Source organism: Haplochromis burtoni, unplaced genomic scaffold (assembly GCF_018398535.1).
Source record: "Haplochromis burtoni strain Fernald_Lab_line unplaced genomic scaffold, NCSU_Asbu1 Contig_410, whole genome shotgun sequence".
NCBI lineage: Eukaryota > Metazoa > Chordata > Actinopteri > Cichliformes > Cichlidae > Haplochromis > Haplochromis burtoni.
This window is the reverse complement of record NW_024582771.1, coordinates 78,135-94,384: the sequence shown is the minus strand read 5'-3', so window position 1 is coordinate 94,384 and position 16,250 is coordinate 78,135. Positions and strand designations below refer to the sequence as shown.

The 16,250-nt window shown below is 40.9% G+C and overlaps 1 protein-coding gene across 7 annotated transcripts in view; it reads right to left on the bottom strand.

Moving 5' to 3' along the window:
• Positions 1-654: 654 nt before the first annotated feature.
• zmynd11 (zinc finger, MYND-type containing 11) overlaps positions 655-16,250 on the bottom strand; it is a 30,783-nt gene continuing 15,187 nt past the window's right edge. For 5 of the 7 annotated variants that reach the window (XM_014340874.2, XM_014340880.2, XM_014340879.2 and 2 more), the window contains 12 exons: positions 11,723-11,884; positions 11,313-11,390; positions 10,483-10,575; positions 9,353-9,440; positions 8,154-8,209; positions 7,924-8,001; positions 7,591-7,709; positions 7,110-7,395; positions 5,325-5,399; positions 4,393-4,671; positions 4,116-4,301; positions 655-3,429 (listed from right to left, as the gene is read on the bottom strand). In XM_014340874.2, coding sequence (XP_014196360.1) covers positions 3,307-3,429; positions 4,116-4,301; positions 4,393-4,671; positions 5,325-5,399; positions 7,110-7,395; positions 7,591-7,709; positions 7,924-8,001; positions 8,154-8,209; positions 9,353-9,440; positions 10,483-10,575; positions 11,313-11,390; positions 11,723-11,884 — 1,623 coding nt within the window. In that variant the 3' untranslated portion in view covers positions 655-3,306. The remainder of the gene's footprint in view (positions 3,430-4,115; positions 4,302-4,392; positions 4,672-5,324; positions 5,400-7,109; positions 7,396-7,590; positions 7,710-7,923; positions 8,002-8,153; positions 8,210-9,352; positions 9,441-10,482; positions 10,576-11,312; positions 11,391-11,722; positions 11,885-16,250) is intronic. The other 2 variants (XM_014340877.2, XM_014340881.2) reach the window with 1 other exon arrangement.

Below are 16,250 nucleotides of genomic sequence, written 5' to 3'. Positions count from 1 at the left end.
AGATGCTGAAATGTTGAGACACACTGAAGAAGCTTAAAAGAACAATAACTAAATCTCTCTCTCTCTCTCTCTCTCTCTCACACTCACACACCTGATATGATTGTAAAAAACTACAACTAACAGTCATCCGCAGGGGGAAAAATCATTTACAATGTACAAATAAGATGACGGAGGGGACAGAAGGATGTTTTATTTACACGTAGTGCACTGAAGATGAGAACTGTGAGCTATGAGAACATGACAGGAGTAACGCACACATCACATCATAAAGGATTTAATGAGTTTTCATGTCTGAGGGACGTCTCAGAGGAACAACAGTTACCGTAAATTCTCTAATAGTGGGCAGCCCAAAAATCACGGGTTAGGTTCATTATCAACAAATTCAGTAAACGGTAAAATCAACAATGAATTAATCTCATTAGTGAGGCTGTGTCAATCTGTCAGAGCAACTACTGCACAGGGACAACAACACGTCTCTGGTGACGTGTGATTAATTCACACAAGTCTTAATTGTGTCTCCTGATTAGTAAACAGGACTAATCTGATGGTTTAAAAAAACAAAAAAAAACAAAAAAAAAAACCCCCAAATGCAGTTTCCCCACAAAAAAGTCAAAAAGATCATCGAATAAAATAAAAAACAATAAAAAAAAATTAAAATCATTAAAATTTATATTTGAGATTGTTGCTACAGACATTCGAGATCTTGATTTTATTAATGTCTTTAGCTGTGTTTGGAAACGTAAGAGCTACACCAGCCTACCCATCAAACTTCCTGTTAATGAAATGCATTTCCTCCAATTTCACAATAAAAGCTGTTCAAGGTAAAAGTAAGAGCTCATAAAAATGTCGCCCTACATGGTAGCATGCAGTGAAGTGTGCAGATCACAAAGTAAATGTTGATTACCAAATCGGTTTTTTGAGGGTTGGTGAATAAATTTACCTTTTTGTTAAAGTGTTTTTGTAATTTCTTTTAAGTAACAGAAGTAAGAAGTATGTAGTTTATTTAGTATTTGTGTGAACTGGTCAAACAAAACAGGCACTTTATAGTGAAGAGATTATTTTAAGCTCCGTTTTAGTTTGTGTTGTTGCATTTTGTCACAATTACTACATTAAATAAGGATTCTATGACAGTGTTTTTGCACCGCTCAGATGTTTCATAAAGAAGACAAACATCCAGCACAGTAACAAGTTTTAACCACTTCTTCTTTGAACAAAATGGGCCTGATTAAGTAAAACCCATTTAACAGAGTCTGTGTGTTCACTGCACATTACCGGACTTGTTAAACTCAATTCAGCTCTATATTTTCTACTAGTGTAGCTTTTCGTGGCTCACAGCTGGAAACCCCCACAATTATTTTTTGTCTTTAAAAAAAGAACAAAAACAACAGACAAACAAAAATGTTACAGAAATGTTCTATTGTTATTTGAAAAAAAATCAAAAGAATAAAGTGTAACAGCCTGATTAGCTGGTGATCATTGGGACAAATATTGCATGTTGCTGTTGGAGAAAGCTGATCTCTTCAAGCATTCGACTGCTAAAACACAGCACGTAGTGCATACAAGGATGGAGGCTTCGTTCACAGCCAACAGCACTGAAACTACAGGGCTGCCCACCATGTGAGAATTCACGGAGTCTTATTTTCATATGTTAAAGGAAAAAGGCAACTTGGGGTAAAGCAAGTTTCTCTCATCTTTCATAACTGAAGAAACAGTCAAACAAAAAACAAACAAACAAAAAAAAAAATCCATTAAAAACTGGCAATTTTATTGCCCCATCAAAAGAATTTAAATAAAAGTGATTCTAAGCACCGTAATTAGACATCAACACTCAACACTGAGCACAGGGGGAGGAAAAGAAAAAGTTTGATCATTCATATTTGCATATTTTTTATATTGGTCCATCCATTATCACTTCTTTATGGAGACCAGACGTCTGGTCGTTTTTTCCTGCTTGTTTTCCCTTAATGAATGAAAAAAAACTATGAAACTATCTACATGCATGTGGCCTCACTGGGTGAGAGGATGAGAAGAAGAAACGGGCACCGACCACCAACTACAGCATACGCAGTGAAAGAGTCTCATAGCTAGTCACTTCAGATTAAAGGGGGAAAAAAGATGATGAGGAATCTCGAGTGTACGTCACTAGAAAAATGACACAGATGACGCTCCGGAAAATATACATCTTTTTTTTTCCTTTTAAATACACTGCAGGAGGGCGAAGAGAGGAGAGGAGTCGCCGCCAGATGTTCTCAGGTAGGTTCATCAAAAGGTGCGACTTTTTTTGGCAATATTACAAGCATTTGGGTTGTTAAGAAAATGAAATGTGCAAACAAAAAAAAAACTAAAAAAAACCAACAACAAAACTGTCAAATCATGTAACCTCTCTAAGATCCAGCTCAGGAAAGATTGCTGTACATCCCCTCGGCTTCAGTACAAACTCAAAACTTCCTGGTTTCATCCAACTCATAAAAAAAACAAAACAAAACAGTCTAGTCCCCCCAAAAAAAGAAACCAAAAATGTGCATAATTACAATAAAAATCTCTCATGGAAGATTTTTTTTTTTGGTCGGCATCTTTTAAAGCCGACTTTTTGACCCTGTTCCCAATAAGTGACTTTAGGACAATAAAATTTTCAATAAAAATGGTAAAAGGTGCTATCCACCGCAATCGATTTATGAAAAGAATAAATTGCATTAAAGTCAGCGAGCCTTTTAATCCACAATTTAATGTTTTTTTTGTTGTTTTTTTCCTTTTTAAAATCGGTTTTCTGTATGAAAGCGGAGTCAGTCTGATGCTGCGATGGTGCTTACGGTACCTTTTTTTAAATGTTCTGTAGGATCGACGGCGTGCGCTTTGCTGCATTTACAGTAAGAAAAAGGTTTCTTTTAAAAAGTCAGGTAATAAAATGTATTCAGTTAATGCTCACCTGTTCCTACACACTTAAATAACACATTCTCCAACACAAAATTAGCACTTCAGTAAAAAAAAAAAAGAAAAAAAAGAAGAAGAGGAAAAAAACAAGGTCATAACTCGTTCGAGCCATGCTGTTGAACAAACTGTTCACTGTTCAGAAAAAATAAAAGCGTAGAAAGTAAAATCAATACAATGGGTACATTAAATAATAGAAACAAAACCGCTCGGCACGCACAAAAAACCATCGGGTCCACAAAGTTTTCAGGAAGGCAAGTCGAGAAGCAGGAGGGAGAAGAGTGTTTGTGTTTGTTGTAGACACTGACTGACAGGAGGAGGCGAGGACAGAGCCAATGGCGTGCTGTGTAAGGTCGGGTAGGGGCGGGGCTTGTTCATTCATCTCTTCCTGCGGCAGGTTCGTTTGTGGTCGGCGTGCCAGTGCTCCTGCTGACATTTGATGGAGCAGTACGAGGTGTTCCAGCAGCAGTGGTACATGGCCTCCTCCTCGCAGTTATAACACTGCAGGCACAGGAAACAGCCAAAGGTAAACAAAAACAGGTAAACAAGACCTTTTTTCTATTAGTGCCTACTCGGATCGACTCGCCACAGCTCGCCAGGACTCAACTCTGATCGACTGTTCTTCCGTTACAATTTAGTACCTCCTAATGTGGTCGTGGTCATAGCAACACGACTTAATATGTGGCTCGAACGCAAAGGTGGACGTCGAGGTGAGAATATACCCGCTGCTCTGTCTGAATTTTCGTCAGATTCTGCGAACATGGCGTCATTTTTTGTAGCCTTTTCCCTCGTAGCTGGGTTTCAAAAATGGCGGTTTAGAGAACCAGACGCTCGCATGTCTGCTTGAGTGACGCTGCTGACCAGCCAATCGGCATGCAGGCTGACGCCGTCACATTTCAGTACCTGCTCAGACAGCTGTGAACTGAGCGGCTCCGAGTAGGTACTAATGGAAAAGGAGCTATAATGATAATAATAAAACATATATAATACACTGGTTCCAGGTTTTTTCTTGTGATGACCTTAAATCTGCGTTTTAAATCACTGACACTGGGATTTCTTTGGGTTGTGAAAATCATCTTGGACAAAAAAAAATTGGAAGATTGTGTTTGTGCGTTTTTATAACTAATAAAAGAAGAAATCTTCTTTATATTCAGGCACACTTTGAGCTCTCGGTTAACTGAACTCACCCACTGCTTCTTCTTGGTCTGGGAGATGAGCTGTTTGTGTTGAGCCACCAGCTTCTTCACCTCCTCCACCAGCTCCTCTTTGCACTTCTCCTTCACCTGCTTACATTTCCTCTCCATCTCCGCCTGAGCTCCAGCCACCGCCTTACTCACCGCCTGGCGTTTCTCCTCCTCCATCTCTGCACGGAGCTGTAGAGAACACGCACACTTAGGTTTGGAACTGGTCCAAAGCGCTCTCCATCATTAGAAGACAAACCCGAGTCGTTTCATACAAACGCACCTTCTCCAGAGCTTCTCTGACGACCCTCTCCGTCTCCCTCTTGTTGTCGGCCTTCATCATCTCCTTCACGTCGTTGAAGACCTTGGTGTACTTCTCGTGGCACATGTTCTGACAGGCGCCATCGCTGTTGGTCTGCGTGCCGCGATGCAGCGTGCGCGGCGACCCCCCGTTGGCCTTCTTGGTCTGCGTGGACACCGACAGCTTTTCTGGCTGCTGCGGTGCTGACGACACCGGGATCTCCTGGCTGGAGCTGACGGCCTCCATCTCCGGCTCCGGGTCCTAAGGGAAAGGATGTGATGTCTCTTAGAAGAAGTGACAGCAGGATGCTTCTGTGCCAGCTGTCACACAGATTCCTCCATCTTGGCCTGCAGCTGGTTAGAGTAGTTCCTGCTCAGCTATAAGCCACTCTAACCAGAAAACATGAGAGCTGAGAGCTTGCAGCTCCAATCCAGGACAGACAAAATCTGAAGTATCAGTATCAACCTGGATTTCTCTTTGAGAAAAAAAATTAATGCATTTAAAAAAAAAAAAAAAATCCTCAAAAATAACTTCAAGCTATTTGAGCACAAACCCCATCTGTCTGCAAATGTTTGTTCCGACCACCGAGGAGCTTTTGCATTCTTGATTTAGAAATTTCCACCCACTCGTTGCTGCGGATCGCTTCAAGCGATGCTGAAGTGGTTCATGCTGGATTTTAAAGTCTGCTTTTGATCACTGCCCTGAAGAACCCACTCATTTCTTTTACTTCACTTTCCTGCACAACATTTGCACCCACAGCTTGCTGGGATTTAGTGAGATGTCATGTGTCCCCTCTACATACCCCCAAATCAGAATATTTCCACCCTCGTGCTCATGCCATGTACTTAGCATATAGCATCAGGTTATAAATCAGTTTGCAGCCAAAGAACAGAAAATATATAACAGCTGCTTACACTGACTTCTTCTTTGGGCTCAACCGTGTGACTCCGACGGCTTTTCTTCGCCTTGGGCTCCTGGCTGCCTTTGAGCTGGGGGAAAAAACAGAAAGGGTCAATAATCAGTGAGTACGCTGGCGTCCCAGCAGGCTTTCTTAAATGATGACAGAAAAGATGGAAACAAAGAGCTGTAAGGATATTAAAGAAAGTAGTTTAAAAATAACCTTTAAAGGCTGGTAAAGACCGTTTTAAACAGCTCACAGATCATCATCATGTCTAAATCAGTACTCACAATTAGACTAATTTAAGGAACTTGGGATCTAATAAGGGATTTCTCATAAAACAAAAAAAAAAATCTACCAAACTAAGTCAATAAAATTTTTATAGCTGCTTTTTAAGTGTATAATTCATGTATTAACCGATTTAAGCATTACAGTTACTGCTCCATAGAAAATATCTGATTCAAGTTTGTTTCCATGTGTCCTTAATAGTTGTGTCAGTATGATTTATGTTTTATTAGCCTCATAATTTAAGGATTTGCATCCAAAGGAACTCGGAAAATTACAAAACCCTCAGCCAACAATGCAGCAGTTCAGCCACCAGAGGGCACTGTTTGTTTTATTTTAGTCTAATCTACCCGAGTTGGGTTTATTTTAGTGGTTTATTAAGTTGTGTTAAAGTTTTATTGTGTTTGTTTCCGTAACTAAACTTTTTTTTTTTTTTTAATGCAACAGTTTTTGGTTTGGTAAGTTTACGATCAAACTACCTGTCGCTTCGGTGTGTTTAAGCGTTTTAGGACGAGTTTGAGGCGTGTGGTTGCTCTAAATATAAAAAGGTGCTATAGAAGAGAAACCCTCACAGGAAGCGTAAACACGACTCAAGGTCAAGTTGTGAATGTTTGCATCTTTGGGTACTGTGTAGAAACTTATTAGCCCTTTGTGACGAGTTAGTTTATATCCTAACCAGGTCTAAGCTTTTTCCTGTTATGTACTTGTTATTTTTAAAGAAAGCATGTCCTCATATGGGCCAGTGCATTTATTTTACAGCAACACAGTATAAAGTCACTACTGACTCTATACTAGTACGCAGAGCAGTGAGGAACTTAGTTTGTTCTTTTGAACTACTACATTGTTGCAGAAACATTGTAAACTACACTGCACACCCGAACCTCAAACAACTTCATTCACACAAACTGGAACATTACCGGGTCAACTGTCATAGTTTTCACATGATGAAAACTGGAAACAAAAAGGGACAAAGCATTTATTCCCAGAGGTTCGACTATCCGGTCAAAAATGTTAATGCTGCTCTTTTCATCCAGGGAAACTGAGAACCTTCCAGGCCTTCATGTCAGCTTCAAAACTGGCTTTTGTACTTTAAAAAAAAACAAACAAACAAAAAAAAACCCTCATTAAGTTTTAAGGAGGGCTTTGAAACAGAGACAGCATTAAAAAGCTATTTTTGAAAGTAAGACACAACAAAAAGATTGTTTCCGGGTGTACAACTGATACTGGGCCCATCCAGGGTGTACTGGAGAGGTGAATGTCTCAGCATGTCACTGGAAGAGCTCAGTAGACAGCTGGAGAGAGGGAGGTCAGGCCATCTCTTCTTTCTCTGCTGCCGCAACAACCCCGAAGAAAACGAACAGAGGTTTTTGAAAGCGCAGGAAGTATGCAGACGTGGAAGACTAACGGAAATCAAAACCCCATGAAGACATTCTCTTGGCCGTCTTTGGCCTCCAACATCTTATCCTGTAATTCACAAAGTAGAAAAGGGGATTAAAAGCGTGATGGCTCCACTTACATGGCGGACCTGCTCATTGCTGGTGGAGGAGATGCTGGACTCTGCTTCGTCCGTCCGCTCCATCCTGTCCGTCCTCACGCTGCCCTCCTCCTGCTGCTGCCGCTGACTCTGTTGGTGTGGCGGGCTGCCGTCCTCCATCTTCGTTTTCCAGAAGCGTCCTTCCTTCAGGAAGCTCTGGTACACCTCCAGCTCCTCACACGCTTTTTTCCAACCATTGCTGCGCTTCACCTGCAGCTGCTGCACGCTCACCTTGATGTCCTGGATGTTCTCTGAGGGGATCCACGCTCTGCAGGCCAACAAAGAAGAACAACCATTACGATTGACAGGTTTCAAGTTCTATTCAACTTCAGTTTAGTGTTGAGAAATGATTTTAAAAGTAATTTAAAGTAAGAATCTGGTGTAAAACAGTCACGGCATGTGGCGCTGTCTGAAAACAAACAATCAGAGGAGTCATGCTGTGCTTTGTTATAGTTGTGCTAACCTCTGGTGTTGATGTCCAAAGAAGCGTACGTCCACCTGGTTGTCCTCTCTCTGCAGGACTTTGGCTGGCCAGTAGCCAAAACCTTTCATCTTGGCCCAAACCAAGTCATGGCTGGGGCTCTGCCACGCAACACAGAGAAAACTCATCAGGAACAAGATGCAACAGAGGTGATCAGCTCATTTACAGAGATCGTTCTGTAAAAGCAACAGACATTCAGCGCACAGTAAAGCTGCATTTCTCAGCTGCCGTCAGCACAAATAAAGATCATTTTTCTGCTGCTAAAAGGAATAAAGTGGAAATTTAGCCTGTTGAAGCCACTGTGTTTATACTCACACAGGGATAACAGAACCAGTTGTCGGGCCGGGCGTTCGACAGGTAGAAACAGTTCTTGCATAGCAACAACTCATTCAACTGGAAGACAGAGAGAGTGGGAGGAAAGAGACAAAGGAGTGCTCATTGTCCCAAAAAACACATCTCAACTTGTCACTAATTAAAGTTAATGAAAGGAGCTGCGCGATGAACTCCAAACTGGAGTGTAAGAGGAAACGATAAAAAGACGATACCTCGTGACACGTGTCACTGAAGAGCAACTGTGCAATCTCGGCCTGGTCGCTGTGAACTGCAACATACAAAATAAGACAGCAAAACTCAGTCTGCTCACATCAAGGTTAATACAAGAAAAATCCCAAACCTCAACTAAAACATCAGGACATGAAACACTTTGGGTAGTGATAGTAAACCTAATGGTTTCCGGTGTTAACTCCAGGTTTGATACTCAGTCTGGTTTTTGGGATCACTCTGATTTCAAACCCAGCAGGCGCTGCTGTTAAACAATATTTTAATGAACATCCAAGGAGAAATTGTGAGGTTTAATAATGTTCTGCAAGTCATCTTGTTGTTATGGTTCTTTTTTGTTTTTTAGCCTAATGAGTTCATCTCGTGGAGACGATTCTCTAAAGCTTCATTGAATGTATTTAAAAACAAGCATTTGTTTCCTTGTTTAAAATTTGAGATTCAGGCTTTCAGATGATCAAATAACAAAATTTTGTTGAGCCGTAAAAGCTCGACACGTGTTACCGGTGTGTTAATTAGCCAAACATAACAAGTAAAACTCTCTAATGTTAAGCTATAAGCAAACCAGGCCACAGTCACATGACTTCAGCACCACCACCAGCAAATCCTGTCCTCTGTGTGAGGACATCAAACAACTTATACAGTCTCAGTCTGACACTTGCTGACATTCATCCTCTGATAAAAGCTACAAAATTCAGTTGTTTTTTTTAAACAAGGCGAAATTGTCTAAAGCTAGAATTAACCACAGATCTTAAGGCAGCAAAAAAAGAAACAAACAAACAAACACACAGAAAACCATTTCAGAAGCGAGGCAGATTAAAGGGACTTAAATGTCCAGGTGTACCCTGACTTTCATCCCACCACAGCTGGGACAGGCTGCAGCATTCCTACAACTCTGACATGGATACGTGGAAGAACATGGATGGATATACTGAAAAAAAATTGTCAAATTGTCCAAAAATGATTCCATGCATTCAATTTATTGATAAAAACATTTAAAAAGACTAACACTAAATTTAATATTTGTTTTATTAAAATTGAATTCTTGTAAGATTCACTCTTTTTACAAAACAGGCAACATTTGGGAACTTTTTTGCTTTTTGTTAAGAGGAAACAGGGTTTACTTCAAACTCCTCAATCGAAGGTCGGTGTGTTTCATAACCAGTATGTGGCGACACATTGAACCCACCTCCGTACAGTATGGCAGTGTTGTGAACAATCATCTGAGCGTCTGCTTTGAACTCTTCAAAAGTCTTGTACTTTCCTTCAGACAGATTCTGAAAGAGTCACAAATAATGAAAAGAAATTTATTCAGGAGGAGAACGAGGACAAAGAGTCCACTCACATGCTGAGTGTGTGTTAGGTGAGTGATACAAAAGAGGTTCACACACACACACACACACACACACACACACACCAAAGACTCCACTTTTCTATTCCTTTAAATTTGCACAAATCTTGCAAAAATGGTTATTTGCAAACCATTCCCAGTACTTAAGACTCAAGTCAAATTATTTGCATAGGGCCATTCCTCATCTTGCTAACTTTTTCTTGTCTTAGGTGTTTGCATCACTGAACTGTACATAATACAATGTAACAAGTGTTCCTTTTAGCATTTAAGGTTTCATGTTTGCTCCAGTTGATCAGAGTCAATTTCTGTGGGGAGGAATTTGATCTTCCCCAATCAAACGCTGGTACCTATGTGAGTCCAAAGTCTTTCTAGCACTGATGAGATGCCATGCTAAAGTAGCAGTTTTGAAAGCGGAGCAGAACAATATATTAGACAATACTGAGAATAGATTCCAGTGCACATACTTGGTTCTACCTCACAGTCTGAGAATAGCTTGACAAGGGTGTTAGTCCCATCACAAGCTGATTAGCTAATCAATAGTCATCTCAGAGAGCTCACTGGAGCGTTCGCTTTTCAGTGGAGAAATTACAGTTTCATACCACGATGCCAGAACCCACTCAGGAGTGGATGAACTCAAAGTTCTGGACCCTGGAAAGTTTTTAGACTAAACCCAAGTTAAAAAAGGGGCTTCAATGTAATTCACGGAGATTACCTCCAGGTCTGTCGAAAAAAAAAAAAAAAATGTGGAAAAGAAAAATCAGCTTCTAAACTAACTGATGTCCAAATCCAGCTCACAGAAACAAGCCTGACAACCCAGATGTTAGGAGAACCCAGTAAATGATTCTGAAAACAGCCTTGAAATCACAACCTCTGCACAGTGAAGGTCAAAATGGCTGTGAAAATAACACAAATATACTTAATCAGACAAATGTAAGCGGAGCTGTGATGATGCCGAGCTCCACTGTTACCTCTTGGATGTTGGAGACGTCCAGTGCAGTGTGGATCAGTCGTCTGTACATGGGATGTTTAGTGTCTTTGCCTTTTTTGTTCAGGTCCACTGCCTGCAACGTAGACGAGGTGTAACCATAAAACGCAGTCTGACGTAGAACAGCAGGGATGTGTTAGAGGAAGGTGACGGAGTAATGAAGGAGGGGGAGCCTGGGAGGTCTACATCGATAGAGGCAGCATGCGGGGTTAATGATGAGATTTAATATGCCTTTAAGAGGGAGACGGGGGGGAGATAAAGGAGAGAGGAGATGGAGGGACTGAGTGTGGGCATGGAGACGTAATGGGAGAAAAGATGAGGGGAAGGGTTGTATAATGAGGCCTTTTTTTACTATTACACTGATTCAGCTCCATATTTTTATTCTTGGACTTGAAAACAATCAATATTTATCATTAGTTTTTCTGCAGCTCCTCAGTTGAAGTTCGCGTCCGTCCACCTTTTAAGCCAGCACTCTACTAATCGGCTGCTTCTCGCGAGTAGACCGTTTAAACATTAGGTGGGCGGGGCTTCTGATGTCACAGCCAGAGCCGCGCGTGCCTGAGATGAAACGAAGCATTCAGAGCAGCCTGAAGCATGACTTTTTGGCTCACGGGAATTTCTCGCACATATGCTGGTCTTATTATTGAAAAACCTCAGCGTGAGCATCCACAGCTGTATATGTGTAACTACGGTAACGAAACAGGAGGAAAAAGGATTTGTAACATGCAAATCTTGTAAGCTGGATTTCCATAGTTAGGTTTGATGACAACAACAACAAAAACAACCAGGGGTAAAAGTAGAGGCTGTTCTCACCCTCTCCTTCATACGCTGGACAATGAAGCGCAGGTATTTACACATCTCCTGTTTGTTTAAGTTCTTCTTTTTACTTCCCTGATGATGTGCAGAAAGAAAGAAAAAAAACAGACAGACATCACATCACTGCAGGAAGTGTTCTGACAGTGTAATAGAAATACATTTCAATATTAAGTCATTATGGCCCCTGGCAGCTGTTAGAAAGGCAATATCCTGAAATATTAAAAGATAAAATCCTGTTGGAGAGAAACAGAAAGCAGTGTGGGACAGAAACGACTCTGTGTGGGAAAAAAAAAAGACTAAGACTGTAGGATCATCTGTTTGTAAAGACCAGCCTTATTCTTAATCATCAAACAGCCCAGAATCTGTTCACTTTCTCACGAACGTGCTTGCACTCTTCGAACACCCACCCTGCAGACGACGCACTGCCAGGGAGATCCTCCGTCTCTGGGCTTGCACTCGTCCGACAGACACTTGAGATGATAGACTCGGAAGCAGTTGTCACATGTTAGGACGTCACCCGGTAGGTGACACTCGAAGCAGTACCAGTCGTGGCTCTCCGTCTCCCAGTCCTGCAGCGAAGACACAGCAAAGCACAAGTTTGGGTGACCCCCCCCCTCCAACCCGCCAACCACAGCAGGGGAGGAAATGATTTTTTTTTTTCTATCCTCCATCCTTGATTAAAGCTAGCTCACTAGGATGTCAAGCAACAGAGCAGAGAGACCAGTTAATTCCTGAAAGTGTCAGGATTTGTCCCACTGAGAAGCATCAACCTGTTTACTCAGCACTGACAAGGACCATCAAAAGCCTCAATTGTATTGGTTTAGCGCGCCATCGTAATCAAGATTTCTATATGGATCCTATTCGTCCTTTTCCTGATTTGATGTCTGCGATGTGACTCCCTTTCGATTTTATATTTAATTTTTTTTAAGTTATTGCTAGAGGACACGGGGGAGTCAGGTCAGATATAAACCCCAAGAACAAAAACTGACTGGTAACCTACAGGTAACATAGTCTACTGCTTTTTTGCTGCTCATGTTCAGATATGTCTAGAAAATATATGCAAATAGATTCTAGCACATGTGACTGAATAGCTGGTGGTATGATTGTAATATTAGGAACACTTGCTTCCCGAGTGCATTGCAGCAGAAACATTTTAATACATCATTTCATTGAAATTCTACAGGAATCCTCTATAAATGCACACTGACCAAACTTCCTCACATAGCCTGGAAAAAAAAACCCTTTTCATCCTGAATCTGATTATGGAGACACACACTGTGCATCAGCAGTGAAGTCATTTAGCCCAAAAAAGCTAATTTGGACAAATAACACTGTCCTTGTGATAGCTGAGTAAAAGGTCAATGATTCAAAGTGTGAATCAGTAAGATCATCTGGGTGGAAATATCTTTCCTCTCAGAAAATATGTTAAGCTGATTTTCAGAAAGAGCCCTTCAAGCCTTTTTCCCTCTTTTGTGGATATACAAGAATGAAAAGAAACAAAGTGGTTGTGCCGAGTTCCTACAAGGTGTGAATGTGGTGAACGGTCTGAGTGATGAACACTACTACGGGAGGGAATCATTCGATTGTTCCTAGATAAACGCAAACAGGGAAGCGGCAGGGCAAAAATGCAGTTTATCTATAAATCAATGCAGCTGTTGAACAATTACAAAGAGGCTTCACAAATGCTAATATTAAAGTAGTGAAGGTTTATTTGGCGTACTTAAATTATAAATTTATTATTTTTGTCGACCTTTCCTTTTCAAAACTTTTGTTTTAATTGCTTTTTTGTGGTTTGCTAAATTTTAATGAATGCCTGCTACTTCTCTTGGCAATTACTGGCTAGCCTTGGGGCCGGGCATCAATCCTCATTAGTAGGACCACAAACGTGTTTAAATTTCTGTAATGCTCTGTAATCTGGTTTTCTTATGCTAATGTGCAACATTTAACTTTTCCCTGCGAGGGACTTTAAGTAGAACTGCACAATACAGCTATTGCCATATAATTCAGCCATATTATTGTATCAGCCAACACCCAGGTGATCCTCCTCTATTCCCTGCTAAAAGTAGCACAGTCAAGTCCGGCAATTTGTGACCGGTGACACAGTTTTTACGAAGATGGTGCAACAGATTAGAAATGAAATGATCAAGACCGCAGATTCTCAGCTTTAGCTCAAAAGTCTGAAAATAGAAAATACTGTGCTAACCACTGAGGGTGATTTTATTTTTCATATGATAACTTAAAGTTATTCTTGTCGAGTAAGAAGCCCCTGCTACGTCACCAGAAAGGAGTTTCCTCCTGCTTTTATTGAGCTATAATTAAAAGTTGTGTTCATAGAGAGCAGCCTGTGAATGGATGATGTGCAGGAGCATTCCACGGCGTATCCGTAGCATTCAGCAGGTCAACTGAGTTGCGCCGAGACGGGAAGTAAAAGCACTAGAAATTCACGTACTTATCAGCCTGTCAAGAGTCCAACTCCTCCCACTCACAGCCTTGCCGACACAGTGGGTCCAGCAGGAGTTGTGACTGAGTGCAGCTCAAAAAAAAAAAAAAAAACAACCCCCAAAAACAGCACTTCTTTTTCTCTTGATTTCTTCTCCATGTGCTGCTATAGTTTAGGTTTTGAGGGGGGTGAAGCACTGGCTAATAGCTGCAGCAATGACAAAGTAGTAAAGAGTTTCTGATGAGGTCTGTTTGCCTTCTGCTTGCTCAACACTGAAGAAAATCTTTTTAAGAATGCATTTTCCTAAACAATCCTGACAAGTCTTTAAACAAAAGACGGTAACAAAAATCGAAAGTGCAGGAGTGTAACCTGCTGCTTCATATAGGGGATGAAACTAGCCATAAAAAAAAACACCTGCAGGACTCATTTGTCCTGCAGGTTTTTCGCATTTCTATTTTTTTTAAGCATCTCTTTCGGACCTTCAAATGCATCTCACTGCATCAAAGTATATCCTAATCCCTAAAACTCATCTGTAGGAGCCAGGGAAGCAAAAGGACATCATGCTCACTGAAGGAGTTACAACTAAGGATGAACAGCTCAATCCTTTGCAGAACTCTTTTTACTGGTGAAGTTTAAAACAAATATATTAGTGTTGTAACTGTGAATAAGAATGTAAATCAACTAGCAAAAAAACAAACAAAGGAGCCCTAATGTTGTTATGCCACACATCATTATTAATCGATGTTTAAAATAAGGCTCCAAATCGAGATGATGTCGTATTGCCTCAAACTCGAATGAAATAAGGAACTGAGGACGTATAAACTCAAAGGAGACGAGGAAAGGAAGTCAGAAAGTGATCCTCGGGTTTTACTTGCATCCGTTTTTTAAAAACGATTGGAATAATTTAATAGCTGATTGCACAAATTACAAATTACAAAATGTAATTGCTGTTTTTATAATTTTATTCATTAAAAAAATAATAAATCTATGAACAAATCTGATGGCGTGTTTAACAGGGCTGAAAATAAATTAAATCATTAATTGAAAAATTCTTTAAAGAACAAAAATTTAAGATATTTTTTTTTGGGGGGGGAAGCATAATTTTCAATGAACCCCTTGAATTAAAGCTGAGAGTCCGTCTATCACATCTCGCTCGCTTCGCTTTAAACCCACAGTGGTAATGCACAGCTTCAAACCTGCACATCTACATTGCCATTTCAGGCACATACAGGATCTCACCACTGTAGCAGTGATCGTGGTCAGACCACATATTTTCGTCCAAAGTTTATCTGGGAACAAAATGAGCTCACACGAAGTACAACCTCAAAGATTCCCAGCTGAACAGAACTGAAGGAGGGTTCAAAATTTAAGTCCGCGTAGATGTAAACACACTCTAAAAATCCATGCACCGATTCGTCAAAGGACTTCTAAAGCGTAATAGTCTCTTCACCCACACAAACACTTGAAAAACAGAGAGATGGTGCTCGTGTTCTGCTGAGTGTCAAGAGCCACTTCACTATTGTTGGACTGTCTGATGAAAGACAAGTGGCTGACTTCAAAAAGCCAGAGCTCTGTGAGCCAAGGACACGACGTCTGTGGTTTCAGCAAAGTGACTTTTAACAGAAGTGTGGACAGATTTGGGCCCAAGCACAACAGATATTATTACAATAACAACGTTTGAATACAGACTCGGCAACACCAACACTAAGATAGAGATACGACTATAAAACTGTGCTTAGCTAAAGTTCAACTCCCCCCAAAAAAAGCCTTCTTTGCTTTTTGGAGGGAGAAATGTGCCCCGACTATAAGCTGCCAAGGCGAGGGCTTTGAGAGCGACAGAGGAAGAACCGAGGCAGTGAGAGTTGGCTGCCTTTAGCTTTACTCTGGTTAACAGCTCTGTACTGTCAGTGTCAAGCTGGGACACTCCACAGAGCCGGGCAAGGTCGAGCAGCAGGGCTAGCGTGCCTTATTGTGACCCACAAAAAACAACTCCAGGATTCATCTCCATTGTAAGGCTTCACTCCCAGCCTACAAACACAGATCCATCACTACAGCACCATCAGTGGGCATTTTTGTTTGCCTTTGAGCAGTACCACCATTACTGCAATGTCAAGTAGCTATGGTTTGTACTGCTGCCTGATGATAGTGACAACTGAATAAGTAGTTGTGACTACTTAGTTGGGTAGAAAACCCTGACAAGGGTTTGCACTGCTGATGGTTTTTTGGTTGCCCCAGTTAAAGCAACTAACAGAATAATGAGCTGACTAAGATAATTTATCTCCATTTCAGTGGCTCAGAGGATCAAAGGCTGCTAATGCTGGTTAGCTAAGCAGTGGCTTTTGTTACATAGGTTACCATGTTAAGCTAGCCCGCATCAAACTCAGTCAAGTTCAATAAGAATATCTGAATGAAAAATGTCTGTGTTGCTATGACGAACAAAGTCCTTTCTGTTAGCATTTCTGATCCTGTCTCTCTCCACAGGCCCAAGTAAAATG